Source organism: Aristolochia californica, unplaced genomic scaffold (assembly GCF_029961685.1).
Source record: "Aristolochia californica isolate CCGP_79_NKW_82.1479 unplaced genomic scaffold, dmAriCali1.0.hap1 SCAF_11, whole genome shotgun sequence".
NCBI lineage: Eukaryota > Viridiplantae > Streptophyta > Magnoliopsida > Piperales > Aristolochiaceae > Aristolochia > Aristolochia californica.
This window is the reverse complement of record NW_027181782.1, coordinates 591349-610339: the sequence shown is the minus strand read 5'-3', so window position 1 is coordinate 610339 and position 18991 is coordinate 591349. Positions and strand designations below refer to the sequence as shown.

The 18991-nt window shown below is 39.0% G+C and overlaps 2 protein-coding genes across 2 annotated transcripts; one reads left to right on the top strand and one right to left on the bottom strand.

Annotated features, from left to right (window-relative positions):
- Positions 1 to 3306: 3306 nt before the first annotated feature.
- On the bottom strand, positions 3307 to 4254 carry LOC137944465 (NAC transcription factor 32-like). Its single transcript, XM_068790152.1, has one exon. It carries the CDS (start codon positions 4252 to 4254, stop codon positions 3307 to 3309), a length of 948 nt encoding a protein of 315 aa, XP_068646253.1.
- Positions 4255 to 8135: 3881 nt separating this feature from the next.
- LOC137944464 (GDSL esterase/lipase At1g28590-like) lies at positions 8136 to 9242 on the top strand. The gene has a single exon (XM_068790151.1). It carries the CDS (start codon positions 8136 to 8138, stop codon positions 9240 to 9242), a length of 1107 nt encoding a protein of 368 aa, XP_068646252.1.
- Positions 9243 to 18991: the final 9749 nt, after the last annotated feature.

Genomic DNA, 18991 nt, shown 5'->3' with positions numbered 1-18991 from the left:
TTTTTCAGAAGACTTGCCTGGGGCAGTTGGTCCAACAGGGTCCTGACTGACCCATACTATTTATGTCTCCAACCTAAGCAAGGGAATTGGCCAACCAGAAAATATGATGCCAAGGAATGGAAATAAAACCATAATCTGATCTAAGAAAGACAAAAATCTCCAAAGGGTTTTCCCCTAGAAGTCCACTCTTTCTTCTCATACTTTTTCATAAAATACAATCAAGTATAATCAGTTTATGCATTGGAAGCATCTCTTATGCACCCTCAAGTTAGGAAGGGCAAAAGAGAGGTGTCATGGGACAGAACAAATTTTTTTTTCTGTTTCCCATGAGGGGAACCATGGCAGCAACATAGATGGTTAGGCCAAAGCTGCTAATTCAAAACGGCATTCACATCAGTAAATGGAAGGGCTGAAGTGCAAGAAGGGAGAGTATACATTCTACATAGTTAGAATAACATAGATCCACATTTTACTATATGGTGGCTGAAATTACCTGCTTTACCAAGCATATTGACAGAGCAAAAAAAAAGGGGTCAAACTGGTCTACAAATAATTTTTTTTAGAGGTCTAAAATTACCTCTGGTTCAAAATAAACAAATGATAGATAACCCATTTTGAATGGTAATGTAAGAGTAACGACAACAAAAAAGACAACCCACTTTGGATTTCGAAAAAAGTACAGACAAATAGCAGGTCACATCAAATGCATCGTGGAAGGAAACAAAGAGTTGTAAATTGGTAGAAGTTCATCTGAAAAAGGCAAAACTTTTTCCAATGCTTGTTTGTCGATGGCGGTTTAATAAGCCAATAAAAAATTAGTCTGATGTCTAGTAAGTTTAACATATTACTTATTTGCTGAAGTATATGACTCTAATTATCCCTATTCTCTCAAGGTAAAGAGGAAAGGAAACAAAGCAAGAATGTTTTTGGCCAAATAAGAAAAAAATATTGTTAAGATTGTAGAGTGATAAATACAAAGAGACAGCAATATGGGAACAAATAACCTGTTCTGAGCATCCTTCTCCACGAAGTTGACTATTTTTTAATAGTTTTAAAGATGAAAGACTCTAAATAAATTAAATAAAAATTATCCAACCCAAAAAATATACAAACACAAAACAGTTTTGATCAAACTAAAAAAATTTAATTAGATATTTTTTCTACAATATCAAATCGGCACAAAGCCATACACACACAGACTTGGAAATAATTATAATTTATTAATTCCAGTCTTATAAGTTTGATCATTTTTATTTCATCAAATTTTAATTAGAATTTGGAACAATTTCTGGATTCGCAAAAGCAGCTAATGTAAACATCCTTCCCACCTTGCAGTTAAGAAACAAATGAGGCTTAAGCAGAATCTCAGCTGTTACGGCACAGGGACAAGAGAGCAGAAAAACAATCACGATTCCACTAATATACAAACGTGAACCCATCTGCTGTGAGATACAACAGAGTACATTGCAAAACTGAAAAGGGAGATACTCAACAACATACAGTGAAAAAATTGAAGAATTAGCACAAAAAAAAATGGCAGTCAGGAGGCACTGCAGCCCACTGGTCTGGTCATTCTCCGGTTATGACAATAAATTGTACCGTAAGATAGAAGGTAGAGGGCAAGGGCATAAGAGACAAGGAAGAATGTACAGAATCTGTTCTGAGTGTTTAGAGTCCTCTGTCATGTCAGCAAGGCATGAACCTGATCATCAGTTATAATAGCTTCTTTTTTCTTAAAATGGATCCTAATAGGTTTATCATGAGGATGCTGGAATCACCTCAACAAATGCTCTTTTCCTTCACTGGCATGAACCAGAGTGTATAGAAGCAAAACAAATACCATTTAGGGAAAAGTAACATGGAACAGTAATATGATACAAAAAGGTTAACAAAGCTTACCACAAATCTCTCCAATACAGGTACAAGAACTTCCAAATTGTGATCAGGGAGATAGTTGGCAATGGCATCCCTGACTTTTGTGCTGTTGAAACAAAACAAAGTCAACATAATTATAGTAGAATTGGAAAAGAGAGCCACATCAGCAGAAATCTGAAGGCACTCAAAGATACCTTTCTGTTGATAGGAATGCAAGAAGAAGGGCTGCATAAGCCTCAATAATCATCTTTTCATCCTCTCCAACAGAAGCTTCCAAGCTCTTTTTTCTTTCACAGTGGCTCTCTATTTCCTGAAATTTGCAAAGCTTACCATCACTAGTATCCCCAGGTTTCTTCTCATCAGCCCATGTAACATTACGGTTTAGTGTCCCTCTTGAAGATTTTAAGGATGATTTCAAATGATTCCCATTCGCTTCACTTGCAGAGGGATCCTCTAATTTATTTGATCCTAAATAGTTGGAGGTCAAGACTAACTGATCGTTGTCTGAATGAGCCAATGTTTCTGTAGCTTCTATGGACGTCTTAGTTCCTGACAATTTCATAGAGTATTCTACTTGCCACATATTTGTTCTTTCTTCAGCCACTGCATCTGTGGAAGAGTCGTGCTGTCTCTCATTTGCCTCAACCACCTTTTCAATAGACCCATCCAAGGTCTTTGCTTCAACAGCTGAAGATACATCCAAGCTGGCTGCGGTCAATTCAGCCTTTTCTCTTACATAGACATCCTTTGCTGGTTTCTTCACTTTTGATTCAGAATTTTTTTTTCTTGGAAGAAGAAAACTTTCTTGAAATACTACTCTGATGACCAACAGTGACCGCACTACCACCAGTCTCAATATTTTTCTTGTGAATCAAAGGCTTCTTTGGTATAGTCTGCTGATTACCCATTATTATCTCACTGGTAGAATTTATATAATCTCCAAAAGTCTCATTTTCCATCTTGGGTCCCATCTCTAGTTTAGTCCCTGAATTTTGTAGTAGAAGCTCAATTAAGCACAAGAAAACACGCAGATGATTGCCACAAAAAAAAAAGCCTAACATAAAAGTGATTAAGAGGAAGTTGTTAAGTGCTGAAATTTCTCAATCCCTATTCTCTTTTCATGAACTCTCCCTTCTTGAAGATTTTCCTCCTCTTCTTCTTTGTTGATTCTTCTCTCTGTCTCCATGTTTTTAGTTAAAAAAAAACCTTCTATTAACAGTTTTTTCAATGTTTGTCTTAGTGACTCTAACCAAATAATGAATCTGGACCTCCCAGAACATATTAAGTTGTTCAAAAGCAACAGATTATCTCATTGATATAAAGAAATTTCCAGTGCTTACACATAAACCATTTTTTATTTTATACATGGAGAAGAAGATATTAAAAGTACAAAATGAATGAAATAATGATCGACTTCCATCTAAAAAAATTCTATTGTAAGAGATAGTCGAGGTCGCATAGGAAATCATCGGAATTCTCGTCGAAGAAACCAGAGTCCGTCTCGAAGAGGCCAGTGACCCGTGAGAAGTCTGACAAGGCATCTATTGTCGTCGTGCCAGTATGTGTATCAGAGTGGTAGACTTCCTTCATTGGTGTGGTACTCGTAACAGGGCAGCAGCTAGAATAATATGCAACAACTTGTGGAATTTGGGTGAGCAAGGAGTCTGAGGTTGGAGGTGGCAATGTGTCTACTGGAGCTGGCAAGGGCAAGTGCGAGGAGCCAATCTGTAGAGGAGCGGATGGTCCTGGGGCGTAGTATGAGTTATTTGGCTCACTGGACGAAGACTTTTGTTTTCCATTGTAGTGAATTATGCAACAAACCCAAGAATGGAACATTTTTTTATTATCTTTGGTGAACCCATCGTAGACGTACTCATGCATGATCCAGTTCGTCTTAATCCCATGCTTAGAGTCTCCCTCATCGAAGATGAGCGACCTCTTACGGCCGACAACTTGACCCTGGTGCTTAATCTTGTCGAAGCAGCCGGTGGCCTTCCAGAAACCGCTGGCGGCCTTTAGATTGGGGCGGTTTCCATTGATATGCTTACGCTCCCTAGGTGTGAAGAAGTACCATTGGTTGTCGCTGGCTGATCGATAGTTCCGTGCCAAGGTGCTGGGATGAAAGAGGTAGAGATTAACCTCATGGATGAGGACCTCACGCAACGGAAAATCTTCGTTCATCAATTTTTTACGAAGATAATGACAAACCAATTCGACATTGGTTGGGTCGAATTCGAACCCAATCGGCACCTGAATCTGCACTGGCGGTTGACGTGGTGGCGACGGGGCTGCTGGTGATGGCAATGGAGGTGATGGTGGTGGCGACAGGGCTGCTGGAAGTGGCACTGCAATTGTCGTTGGACTGAAGTGTGAAGTCATATTTTTGTCTTAAGCCGTGAAGTCATCTCTTCTGTCTGAACCAGTCAGAATTTATACACAACTGACGTCCGACATGTTCGCATTAGAAGCGCCGGCTGTGGAGAAGACGAAGACGAAGTCGGGGCCCACATGTAAAATGGGAAAAAAGATGAAATAGGAAAGATAAAAAAATCTATTAACGCGTCTCCGAATCGGTTGGGATGCCTTGACAACTGCAGCGAATTTTATTTCCAAATCGGTTGGGATGCCTGAATAACTGCCGCATCATATTAGATCATTCGAAATTCAAAATTCTGTTATTTGCTTGTTAACCGCTTTGAGGAACCTCTCCTTCGTTTTAATGTAAAGCATAGCCAGCTTGAGAAGGGAATCGCCAGGTACTGTCGTTGAATAACTGCCGCATCAGATTAGATAATTCTGTTAACATATTCATTATGTTTTAACTGCAGAATCTGGGGAACCCCGTATTTGCTGTTATTTAGTTTTTAATGGCGTTTAAATGCTACGTAGTTGCCAACCAAGTCCGACGAGGGGACTGACGTCGGACCTGTTCGCATTAGAAGCGCCGCTGGGGAGAAGACGAAGATGGGGCCCACCTCGGATCATCTTCTTCCTTGGTGCTACGTGGGCCCTCCTCAGGGTATAAGAAATTATGTTCTCCATTTTACCTTTTATTGGATATGTTTCCTTTTTCATTTTTTGTATTGACTTCTATTAGGGCTGATTTTTGGGTAATTTGTAAATACTATTCAAATCTAATGGACAAAAATATAAGCATCATAACTGGATCTTAACAAAAATATTAAAATTACTTAATTATTCTTATTTCTAAATTTTTTTATTTTTTTTCTTTTCATTTAAGGGTCTTAAATTTTTTTATAAATTTTAAGAAATAAATATTTTTCATATTAAAATGGTCTTTAAGAATTATAAAATTATAATAATATAAAAACAGTACATTTTTATGAAACATCAATGTATGTGTCACTTCTAACAAGTGATGATTTTTATATCCAACTACTCCATTTTGTTGAGGACTAAACCAACTCAGTTTATATTTTTATATCCTCAGTTTTGGCAACGAACTCCAACATGTCATTCCGAAAGTACCTATTCTCCGCCATCTCTCTACGACGGAAGTGAAGACCGACAGAAGATGAACGTGAGTGAGAGAAATCTCTCTGGCTACAACCTACAAGAAAGTGTTTTAGCTTTTGGTGGTGGTGGCATCTTAACCGCTCCCTAGTCACCATAGTGACAACTAGAGACGGCTTGGGGTGGCATCAAGTCCAACCAAACTTGAACCTCTTCGCGTGACATTTGCTTGACCTTAAAACTTCGAACTTCAGCTTATTTTCAAACCTTAAATTGATCTAAAACTGAAGTCCAAAAATTATAAGTGAGTTCAAGTTTGAGTCGAGTTGGAGCTCAATATATATTTAAAATTATAAAATAAATAAAAAATATTATAATGAACTTAATACTATTGAATTCCAAGAGTTTGCAACATAAAATATGTATGATTTTCTAATATTTGTGTGATATAAAAATAACAAAATAATAATAATAAAATTATTAAAATAAATAAATAAACTTTACAAAAAGTGAGTAATTAAGACTTTTATTTTTTTAATAGTTTTAAAGATGAAAAGAATCTAAATAAATTAAATAAAAATTATCCAACCCAAAAACGATACAGACACGAAACAGTTTTGATTAAACTAAAAAAAATTAATTATATCATTTTTCTGCAATATCAAATCGGCACAAAACAATAAACACACAAAGACATGGAAATAATTATAATTTATTAATTTCAGTCTTATAAGTTTGATCATTTTTTATTTCATCAAATTTTAATTAGAATCAGGAAGAATTTCTGGATTCGCAAAAGCAGTCAATGTAAACCATCCTTCCCACCTTGCAGTTAAGAAACAAATGAGACTTAGGCAGAATCTCAGCTGTTACGGCACAGAGACAAGAGAGCAGAAAAAAATCACGATTCTTTATTACTATACACTGATATACAAACATGAACCTGACAAGATTTTTCGAAGCTTATTTAGATTTCCCGAAACAAGAGATCGAAAACGATCCCTGATTTTATATATATATATATAGGTTTAAAATAGAAATTACAATAATGCCCTTATAAGATACAAATTTTCAATAAAGCCCTTATATACGATAACATTCCCCCTCAAATTGATACTGGTAAGTCAACCAACAACAATTTGCCAACCAACAACGTTGGTGCCTCTAGTTCTACTGCATTGCCTGTTGCCTCGCCGGTTGTTCCTGCTGCACCTACAACTTCCGCTCTATCGACCATACTCACTCCTGAGATGGTACAACAGACGATCATTTCTGCTTTCTCTACTTTTGGGCTCTCAGGTAATCCTAAAGTTTCTTCTAAGTCATGATATTTTGACTCTGGAGGTTCTAATCATATAACTAATATTGTTGTTTCTCTTTCCAATGTCCAAGATTATGATGGGAATCAGAAAATTAACACCGTTGATGGCAGTTATGTGCCTATAAGTGTTGTTGGTGATTTTTTCTCTTGTTTCACTGATGTTTTTTGTGTCTACTGACCTTTCCACAAATCTTATTTATATTGGTCAATTGGTCGATAATAATTGTAATGTCCATTTCTCTCGATCTAGTTGTGTTGTGCAGGATCAAGTATTCGGAACGATGATCGCGAAGGGGCCTAAAGTGGAACGACTTTTTCCTCTTTATGTTTTTTCTCCCTCCATTAGTCCTAGTTTTCCTTTCATTTCCTTTCCTTTCCTTTGCATGTAATGTTGTTGATTTTGGACCTAAGATGTGGCATAAATGTCTAGGCCACCCAAGCTCTAATACCATGACAAGATTTTCCAAAGCTTATTTAGATTTCCCGAAACAAGAGATCAAAATTGATCCCTGATTTTTTGTTCGATACATAGATATAGAGGTTTAAAACAGAAATTACAATAATACCCTTATAAGATACAAATTTACAATAATGCCCTTATATACGATAACTAAATCCATCTGCTGTGAGATACAACAGAGTACATTGCAAAACTGAAATGGGAGATACTCAACAACATACAGTTAAAAAATTGAAGAATTAACAAAAAAAAATTGATGAACCCATCTGTCTATTTAGCATGCCACGACTGAATGTGGTACTGAAATAGAAGTAGGATTATACATTAATGCCCAAGAGTCTAAAGGAACTTAACAGCCAGTAGCAAGACCAAATTTAATGTGGTTGAAAGCACAAATTCACATTGATACTCTTTAAAAATTCATGACACTTGGACCAAGCTACTAACCCATGGTAATAGCTTCACATCACAAGCTACCTCACCAGCCCCTTGATTGGACAAAAAGATTGTGCGAAGTAACGAAATTACATCCATCTTATCTGCCTTGCCTTCAACTCTTTTGGATCCCGGTAAAGTGCACAGTGGCTGTTGCAAGCCTTGATCTGCAGCAATAATTTCATTCTTGTTAGTGTTTATTGAAATAGCAATAGATTACTTTCCTAGTTAAGTTACCTCTTTTAAACAAATAATAGATGACCCATTTTGAATGGTAATGTAAGAGTAAGGACAACAAAAAAGACAACTCATTTTGAATTCCAAAAACAGTGCAGGCAAATAGCAGATCACATCAAATGCATCACGGAAGGAAACAAAGAAGAGTTGTAAACTGGTAGGAGTTCATCTGAAAAAGGTCAAAAAAAATTCAATGGATGTTGGTAGGAGTTGCTCGAAGAATTTCCTATTCTCTTCTTCTTTGTTGATTAGCTAAAATACTGAAACGGGCTCTATAAAATCCAGGCCTTAGTACCCTCTTCGTCGTATCACTACTCCTCCTGCTTCCTTTCAATGGCTTCCTCTAAATCAGCTATTGCCATCATCGTCCTCGCCATTGCAATCCTTTGGTTCCCCGATTCTGCTGCTTCTGCTACCTCACCTCGTTCTGGAGGTTTTGATGCAATCTATAGCTTGGGAGACTCCATTGCAGACACCGGTAATCTGATTCGCGAAGGTCTGGGACCTTTCGCAGCAATTAATCGCCTGCCATACGGAGAAACATACTTCCGGAGGCCGACGGGCCGATGCTCGGACGGCCGGCTCATGATCGATTTCATCGCCCAGCGCTTTCATCTCCCCTTTCTCAACGCCTACCTCGATCGTAACGCCTCTTTCGCTAACGGGGTGAACTTCGCCGTCGCCGGAGCGACTGCCCTCGACGTTTCCTACCTGGAGAGCGCCGGCATCATCATGCCATACACCAGGAGTTCCCTCAACGTGCAGCTCGACTGGTTCGAAACCCACCTCGTGTCTCTCTGTTCTACGCCCGAACAATGCACCGCCAAGCTCGGTACGGCCCTCTTCTTCGTGGGAGAGATCGGAGGAAACGATTACAATTACGCCTTCTTCCAAGGCAAAACAATTGCAGAAGCTACTCCCCTCGTGCCACTTATCGTCCAAACCATAAAAGATGCGGCTACAAAGGTGATCCAGCATGGGGCTCGTCACCTGATTGTGCCCGGCAACTTCCCCATCGGATGCGTTCCCAGTTATCTCACAGCGTTCCGCAGCGACAACCCCTCCGATTACGATAGTAGAAGGTGCCTAAAAAACTACAACGACTTCGCAGAGCTCCACAACAACCAGCTGCAACAGATGCTTCAGAGCTTGAGGAAACAATTCCCTTCCGTCAACATACAGTACGCGGATTACTTCAATGCAGCTCTGCAGATTCTCGATAACGCTCAGGATATGGGTTTCGACGAGCAGTCTCGATTCCAAGCTTGTTGTGGAGCGGGAGGCGATTACAATTTCGACCCCAATAGAATGTGTGGAGAAACTGGAACCTCAGCTTGCTGTGATCCTTCTAAGCGCCTCTCCTGGGACGGAATCCACATGACCGAGAATGCTTACGGAGACATGGTTGCCTCCCTCTTCGCGGGAAATTTGAAAGGATAGACCGTAGGAGTTTTTCCGGTGATTTTCTCTTCAATTCATCAATTTGTATCTATACAGACACCACCAGTTATCTCAATTGTAACATGGAGTATCATTTGAATAAAATTTTTAAAGCTTTGATCTTCATGATCTTGTAACTCTAGCTCTAGTCTTCTCAATACTAATTACCGTCAATTTTTTCTCATTCTCAGCAGAAATTTTAGAATTTAAATATTAAAAGTGAATCATATCTTAAAAATAAAAAGGACCCATTAGCTGATTCTAACCGATCAAAAGACATTTTAAGTGGTAAAACAAAGCATATAATAATGAAGCGGAGAGGATGAAAGGACCATTTCTCCATTTAATTGAAGTCTATTAATCTTTTTCTTGTGATCGGAGGACACCAATCCCTTTACTAGTGTATATATTATATGAATTGTGTGTGCGATCATGGTCTACTCTTTCCTCTTGTTACCAGATTTGGTGCGACTCGTACGCCGGCGGTTGTTGAACGCCATGGGTGATTCAAACCGCTGCTCTTTGGTGGGAAATAGCATCTAGTATATTTACTTAAATGGCTTCTAAATCAAATCAGTGCTAGTAAATGAATTGCAAATGGCTTTGAGAGATCGACTTCAGTAAATGGGATCCTGCTGCGATGAACGAGCTTACTTGAGCACCATTCAGAACCTAAATTGTAAAAGTCAAACAGATAGACAATATTAGAGTACACAACAACCTCAAGAAAAAGAAAAAACAATTCACACCTGGAAGGTGAACAGTCGCAAAAGAAGGTGAACAGTCCAACAAAATTCCACCAGTAAAGTTCTTAATTCATGAAACCAGAGGTCTATAAGTTTGTTATACTGAAACAATATATGAAAGTTCAGAACGCCTCATGCTATATTATAAGAGTTCTACCAAAAATAAATATGGTATAATAGGAGATGGGATGGAGGGGCCTAGTTTTTACAACATGCTCCTTGTTGAATCAACTTTATACGTTATGTGAGACGAGGGGCAACCAGCCGAGTCCAGACGGCATACCCACATGCCCACCACACTGCTCCAGCACAAGGAAAGGCAATGCGCATACGGCAGAGGAAGCGCGTATGGCAGCCATCCAAGTTTGGGATGTAACGCCGGCAAGCCTAGCACATGCCTTGGCGCAGCACACACAAGGGTGGGCAAGTCGCACGCAAGCCAGGCAGGCAAAGCGGGGTTACGCACACCCCAGACTCCAGGCAGGGCACCCGCACGCAAGACTCCAGGCGAGGCGCCCGCAAGACTCCAGGCGGGGTGCCCGCGCACAGAGGCATGGCGCCTGGCGCCCGCACGCAGAGGCATGGCACCTGGCGCCCGCGCGCAGAGGCATGGCGCCTGGCGCCCGCGCACGCATGGCCCCAGGCGCCCGCGCGCAGGCGCCCGCGCACAAGACCCAGGCGGGGCGGGCGGGGCGCGCGCGGCCTGGCGCCAGAAGACTCCAGAAGGCGCCAGAAGACTCCGGAAGACTCCAGGTCTTCCAGAAGGCGCCAGAAGAGTCCGGAAGACTCCAGAAGGCGCCAGAAGGCACCAGAAGCGGAAATCTCCAGGTCTGAAGGGTTTTCTGGGCCTCTCTAGAAATTTCTAAAGGCCAGGGACAGATGGCACGATTTTGTGAGTTTCTAGAGCCTTCCAAGGCCAGGGAGGAGGCTTATAAATAGGAGGGGCCTCTCCCATTGTAAAGCATTCTTGAGCATTCTTTGCATTCATTGCTCTCCAAGTGTATAGAGAGTTTTAGCCTTCAATAGAGTTGAGCTTTTCTCTTCCATCTCTTTGGTCTTTCCATTGTCCCTTTGTCTTGCAACATCGAGTGTGGGAGGTTGGGAAGAAGGTCCAAGGCGCAAGGAGGCTGACTAGTTCTTGAGAAGAGCTAGGCCGCACGGGGTAGATATTCCGCTTGGCTAGACGGACTTAGCCAAAATCTAATCGCGTGACACTATGACTCTCTCTCTCTCTTCTTAACAAATTTCCTTCAGCATTTATGGTTTTTATTTTTATAAATATATGCCACAATAACAGTAGCAGCAAAAACAAAAAGTTCAAGAGAGAATAGAAATCAAAGATAATGAATATCCTAGACTAAATGGAATCAAAATCACTGCATCTCACCCTGTGCTTAACCACCCTCATGTTTGCCATTTGTTGTGCAAGAGAAGGAATTCTATTGATAGAGAGAGCTTCAAGGAATAAAAGAACAATGACATGCCACTGCTTCCGTTTGAAAGGTGGAAGGGCATCAAGAAAGGACATTGTGTCCAGCAAAGCTACCTGAGAAAAGGAAAGGGAATTTTACCAAAATACCGGTTTGAAACAACTTAATTTATGAAAATAACGAAGATCTCAAATTATTTACAAAACTACCGAACTTTGACCGGTCCACTGTATATATGGACAGTCAAAGGCGACACGTAAACTTTGACTGCTTATGTGTCGCCCTGACATCAGAGTGAAAACACAGAGGCTGACACATCATCATTATTGACACGTCATCTGCCACGTAACTTACCATGTCATTTTATATTACTTTCTTTTTGCCATGTCATCAAGGGCCACGTAAGCACCTGCCACGTCAGCCCTCACTTGTTTTTCATTCTAATCTCTTCCACGATCTATCCCCTCACCTCTCGTCTCGGTTGCTCTCCTCTCGTCACTCCCCTGTTGTCGCCTCCCCTGTTGCCGCCGCTCGACCTCGGCCGTTCCCCTGCTGCCGCTGCTCTACCTCGCCCTCGCCCTCGGCGCCCCCCTCTCAACCGTTCTCTCTACGTCTCAACCCAGACTCTCATTCTTCTTCTCCGCTCCCCTTTGTTTATCCTCTCGCCGCCCCTTTCTCAAAACCGAAAACTTATCATTTCATCTCTTCGTCGCCCCCTCTCTCAAAACCGAAAACTATCATTTCATCTCTTCGTCGCCCCCCTCTCTCAAAACCGAACCCTATAATATCCTCTCTGCGCCCCCTCTCTTAATACCCTATTATTTCACTCTCTCGCCTCTCTCAAAACCGAAGCCCTACTCACCCTCCAAACCCCAATTTGAATTTCAGAAGCCGATTTAGCAGGGTGATTTTTTAGGGAGTTTGTTAATTGAATCTAATTATTGTGTTTAATTATAATGTTGATTTGAATTTAGGTGTTTAATTATTTTATTTATTTTTTGTGATTTACTGTTTAATTTCTGATTTTATATTAATGAAATTTCTGTCAATTGCAAATAAATTAAAATAATTTTAAAGTTTAATTTTAGTTTATGGATTTTTTGTATAATTTTTTTTATTTTCTGAAGTTGCTGATTTAATTTTAGTTAATTTTGTTTAATTTTCTGATTTATGAAGTTACATTTTACTCTATTGAGATAAGATTTGCAGGATTTTTAGTTGCTAGTTGTTGTTAAATAAATTTGAAGTGTCATGGAATGATCATTCCATGTGGTGAGAAGCCTTGGGTGTTATAAATATCCACCACATGGGTTTTTTTTATTTTGTTTTGTTTTATTATGTTTGCCCTAATTACTAGGATAGGTACAAATTCTGATTAATAGTAGGTTGGGTAATGGAAAGTGGGTTGTCTATGTTTTATTGAGTTTTCATGTGTCCCTAGGGATGGGTAGAGAATCTGATGAAGAGTAGGTTGGGTCCAGGTTAAACTAGGCTGAGTTGCCTGCACGGGCATCCATTGACCAACGAAGCTTGATCCCCATCACTAACGAGGTATGGTTCGTAGTGACTGCGAAGTCATATGGGGCTCTACCGGGGGTGTTTGGTGAATTTGGACTTAGGTGTGTTTTTGCATTGTTAGGACTAGTCATCTGTTATAGAATTAATTCAATTAATTTTTAAATGTTGTAGAATGTTGTTGAATAATTTTGAAGTGTTATGGAATGATTTTGTCATGTGGTGAGGAGATTCGGGTGTTATACATAACCGCCACATGGTATTTTTTTTGTTTATGTTTTATTGAGTTTCCATGTGTCCCTAGGGATGGTAGAGAATTTGATTAAGAGTAGGTTGGGTCCAGTTCAAACTAGGCTGAGTTACCTACACGAGCGTCCATTAGCCAACGAAGCCCGACCCCCATCACTGACGAGGTACGGTTCGTAGTGACAGCGAAGTCATATGGGGTTCTACCAGGGGTGTTCGGTGAATTTGGACTTAGGTGTGTTTTTGAATTGTTAGGACTAATCATCTGTTATAGAATTAGTTCGATTAACTTTTAAATGTTGTAGAATGTTGTTGAATAATTTTGAAGTGTTATGGAATGATTTTGCCATGTGGTGAGGAGATTCGGGTGTTATACATAACCACCACATGGTATTTTTTGTGTCTATTTTTTATTGAGTTTCCATGTGTCCCTAGGGATGGGTAGAGAATCTGATTAAGAGTAGGTTGGGTCCAGTTCAAACTAGGTTGAGTTGCCTACACGGGTGTCCATTAGCCAACGAAACCCGACCCCCATCACTGACGAGGTACGGTTCGTAGTGACTGCGAAGTCATATGGGGCTCTACAGGGGTGTTCGGTGAATTTGGACTTAGGTGTGTTTTTGCATTATTAGGACTAGTCATCTGTTATAGAATTAATTCGATTAATTTTTAAATGTTGTAGAATGTTGTTGAATAATTTTGAAGTGTTATGGAATGATTTTGCCATGTGGTGAGGAGATTCGGGTGTTATACATAACCACCACATGGTATTTTTTTTGTCTATGTTTTATTGAGTTTTCATATGTCCCTAGGGATGGGTAGAGAATCTGATTAAGAGTAGGTTGGGTCCAATTCAAACTAGGCTAAGTTGCCTGCATGGGCGTCCATTAGCCAACGAAGCCCGACCCCCATCACTGATGAGGTACGGTTCGTAGTGACTGCGAAGTCATATAGGGCTCTACCAGGGGTGTTCGGTGAATTTGGACTTAGGTGTGTTTTTGTATTGTTAGGACTAATCATAAAAATTAAAACTTGCATAATTTTTTGGATGGGTCCTCCGAATTTGTTTGTAGAACTTGTCTAGCAGGTAAGAACTTGTCAACTTTTGAGAATTCACTTTTAAACAGCTACATCCAATGTCTTTTCAAATCAAGTCAAGTTGCTTCTTGAAATGTTTGTAAAGAAATATGGTCTTAATGCTTTGTAAGGTTTGTCTTGTTTCAGGAAATGTTGGCTAGTGTTTTTTTAGCATTAAAATGAGAACAAATCAAAGTGGATACCAGAAGGTAATTGTCTTTGTGTTTTCAGTTTAATGAATTTCAGAAACTCCACAACTTTGTTTGTTTGGTAGGAAATATAAGTCTGTTCCCTTGAATTTGATCCTTTTCAGTCATCATGGACGAAAAATGTCTTGAGAAAATGGCTAAACATCAGAACTAGAGCCGATGAGTTTCATTGCGATAACACTGTAAAAGGTGAGTACTCTCTCTCCCTCTTTAATTTTTTTTGTAATGGAAGTCGCGCTAGTTTCATGGTCCCTCACTTTCATGCCTCAATGTGCTTTTCCTTTTTCAGAACAGAGAAGGAAGAGTTGTTTCGACTAAGACCGATACGTTTATCTAAATGAAGAAATTTCAGGTGAGGCCCTTTGTTATAATCAGACAAAAGAGTGGAATGAGAATTTTAATATTCTTTGATATTTTGATGTAAAATTATTTATTAATATACGACTTTCTATTGATCATATTTAGAGCTTTCAAATTAAGAAAAAAAGATTGAAAACTGTGTGCAGATTGGTAATGGGTGGATAGACTCGGAGACATACCAGAATGACTTTGTAGATTATGCACGGAGTCATGCAATGATATCATATGAGAGTTACAGGGAGATTTTAATTTTTCTCTTATTGAACTTGGGAGAAGGATGACTCTGATGATGAAGAAAATGAGCATTATGATGATGAATGAGCTAGGTGTACCTTTGGCTATTGAGACTTGAGATAACTTTTAAACTTGTTGAATGCATAATTTTATCTTGCTAAATAAATCTTATGTTGGGTTTGCTTTACAGCTTGAGTCTATTTGGTTCGTCCTCTATGAAGGTTGTTAGAAAAATTGGGTGTGCTATAACTTGGTTCAAGAAATGTAATTTCAGTCTTTTGAAACAATGTGAAATATGTTGGGACGCCATGGCTCCCATTAACGATCTCTTTGACGTATTGCATAACATTTACTTTCTCTTGTAACTTGACCACAATTTAACATTTTTTGTTTCAATATTTCTATCATATTTTTAAATATTCATATTTTTTTAGTTAATAAATATTTTAAATTAATAATAAAAGGTGCTGTAAGATTTTTAATTAACTAATGATTTTTTAATAATTTATTATTTAGTAAATAAGGTCATAAAAGTATACAAATTAATTGTATTTTTAAACTCTAAAATATATTTTTTGTATTTTTTTATTTTTAAATATTTTAAATCCATAGTAAATGGGTAAGAGTTAGAATTTTTCTATTTATAAATATTTTAAATTTTTAAATATTATTATTTTTTAAATAAGGTGATAAAAATATACAAATAAATTTTATTTTTAAACTCTAAAATATTTTTTTTGTAAATTGTTTTAGTTTATAAATATTTTAAATCCATAATATATGGGTAAAACTTAAGAGTAAGATTTTTTAAATTTATAAAAATTTTAAATCCATAATAAATGGGTAAGGGCTAGATTTTTTCTATTTATAAATATTTAAATTTTTAAATATTATTATTTTTTCAAGAAGGTGATAAAAAGTATACAAATAAATTGTACTTTTTAAACTCTAAATTTTTTTTTCGTATATTTTTTTAATTTATAAAGATTTTAAATCATTAATATGTGGGTAAGACTTAAGAGTAAGATTTTTTTTCTTTATAAATATTTTAAATCTAATATTTTACTTATTTTATTTAATTTTTTAAAATATAAAGTAATAAAAAGTATAACGATAACTTTTTTTAATTAATAAATATTTTAATTGATATTAAATGGTGTTAAATAAGTAAGAGTTATTTTTTAATTGTTTATTAAAATTTTAATAATTTTTTATTTTAGATATAAGGTAATAAAAAGTGTATTTGATTTTTTAATTTTTTTTAAATTTATTCTAAATATTATCATGTAATGGCGTGGCAGATGACGTGTTAATAATAATGATGTGGCAGCCTCTGTGTTCATCTACAGCATCGCTCTGATGACGGGGCAATGCGTAAGCACTTAAAGCTTACATGTCGCCTTTGACTGTCCATATATACAGTGAACCGGTCAAAGTTCGGTAGTTTTGTAAATAATTTGAGATCTTCGTTATTTTCATAAATAAGTTGTTTCAAACTGGTATTTTGGTAAAAAGAAATGAAAAATTTCAATGATGATCATGTAACAACAAATGACTAATGCAAATGCATTAATGTACTAGCCAAAATGAAATTTTGTTCTATATGGGTACTAATGAGATGTGGATTCATCATAAGCTCCTTCACAAAAATTGAATTACTGTAGCCATGCCAGTGTACTATACGTGTATACCAAACAACCATAATATCAAAAAGTAATTACCATAGCTTTTTCTAAAGTCGAAATCGGTGTTGAAATCCTTAAAACTGTAGTAAGCTCTGGTAAAGCTTGAGCAATGCAAACAGCAAGAGTCTGCTTAATTTCTACAGATCAGCTATCACTCAGGACAGTCTTATGAGGGTACTCCCTGCCATTAACACAGGAGAATGCATCCTCTGCACTGCCATCTCGTCCATATATATAGAAAAAGAAGAAGACGATATCCATCCAAAAAGTGTCATCTACATAGTTGAAAATGGTGATAACTGGGAAAAAATACGAAAACGGACAAAAGCAAAGGCATCACCGAAAGAGCTCACCGAGTACCGGCAAGTGGCACAACATAACTCGGTTGAGGCCATCCGAGCTGCGGAGGAAAGATATGCTAAGTCTAAGGAGTATGCTGGGGAGGCCCTCGCCGAGGCCAAAGAAGCCGCCGTTCACGGTCTGGGTGCTGCCGCACACTATGCCACCGGGAAAGTTATCCAGGCCAAAGACACTACCACGCAGGGGATCCATGTTACATCTGATTATGCTGCTGACAAGGCTGCTGCTCTGAAGGAGACGACCTTGGAGAAGGTCACGGAGGGTGTGAGTACGCTACGGAAAAGGGTAAGGAGGCCTATCACGTCGCCAAGGAGACGGCTGTTAGCGCCGGCCAGAAGACCTGTGATTATACTCAGCAGGCTGCCGAACAGACAAAAGAATACCTTCTTGAGAAGATTGTGGAAGCCAAGGACGTCACGCTGGGCATGGGCCGGACTGCCGATTGAGTGTAAAATAATGAATCTGGACCTCCCAAAACATATTAAGTTGTTCAAAAGCAAGAGATTATCTCATTGATATTAAGAAATTTCTTGTGCTTACACATAAACCATTTTTTATTCTATACATGGAGAAGATATTAAACGTACAAAATTAATGAAATAATGATCGACTTCTATCTAAAAAAATTCTATTGTAAGAGATAGTCGAAGTCGCATAGGAAATCATTGGAATTCTCGTCGAAGAAACCAGAGTCCGTCTCGTAGAGGCTAGTGACCTGTGAGAAGTCTGACAAGCCATCTATTGTCGTCGTGCCCGTATGTGTATCAGATGGGTCGACTTCCTTCATCGGTGTGGTACTCGTAATAGGGCAACAACTTGTGGAATTTGGGTGAGCAAGGAGTCTGAGGTTGGAGGTGGCAAAGTGTCTACTGGAGCTGGCAAGGGCAAGTGCGAGGAGCCAATCTGTAGAGGAGCGGATGGTCCTGGGGGGTAGTATGAGTTATTTGGCTCACTGGACGAAGACTTTTGTTTTCCATTGTAGCGAATTCTGCAACAAACCCAAGAATGGAACATCTTCTGATTATCTTTGGTGAACCCATCGTAGACGTACTCGTGCATGATCCAGTTCGTCTTAATCCCGTGCTTAGAGTCTACCTCATTGAAGACGAGCGACCTCTTACGGCCGACAACTTGACTCTGGTGCTTAATCTTGTCGAAGCAGTCGGTGGCCTTCCAAAAACCGCTGGCGGCCTTTCGATTGGGGCGGTTTCCATTGATATGCTTACGCTCCCTATGTGTGAAGAAGTACTATTGGTTGTCGCTAGCTGGTCGATAGTTCCGTGCCAAGGTGCCGGGATGAAAGAGGTAGAGGTTAACCTCATGGATGAGGACCTTACGCAACGGAAAATCTTCGTTCATCAATTTTTTGGGTCAAATTCGAACCCAATCGGCACCTGAATTTGCACTGGCGGCTGACGTGGTGGCGACGGGGCTGCTGGTGATGGCAATGGAGGTGATGGTGGTGGCGACGGGGCTGCTGGAAGTGGCACTGCAACTGTCGTTGGACTGAAGTGTGAAGTCATATTTCTGTTTTAAGCCGTGAAGTCATCTCTTCTGTCTGAACCGGTCAGAATTTATAAGCAACTGACGTCTGACGTGTTCGCATTAGAACCGCCGGCCGTGGAGAAGACGAAGACGAAGTCGGGGCCCACGTGTAAAATGGGAAAAAAGATGAAATAAGAAAGATAAAAAAATCTGTTAACGCGTCTCCAAATTGGTTGGGATGCCTTGACAACTGCCGCGGATTTAATCAGTTGGTAAACCCTGAATAACTGCCGCATCATATTAGATCATTAGAAATTCGAAATTTTGTTATTTGCTTGTTATCCGCTCTGAGGAACATCTCCTTCGTTTTAATGTAAGGCATAGCCAGCTTGAGAAGGGAAT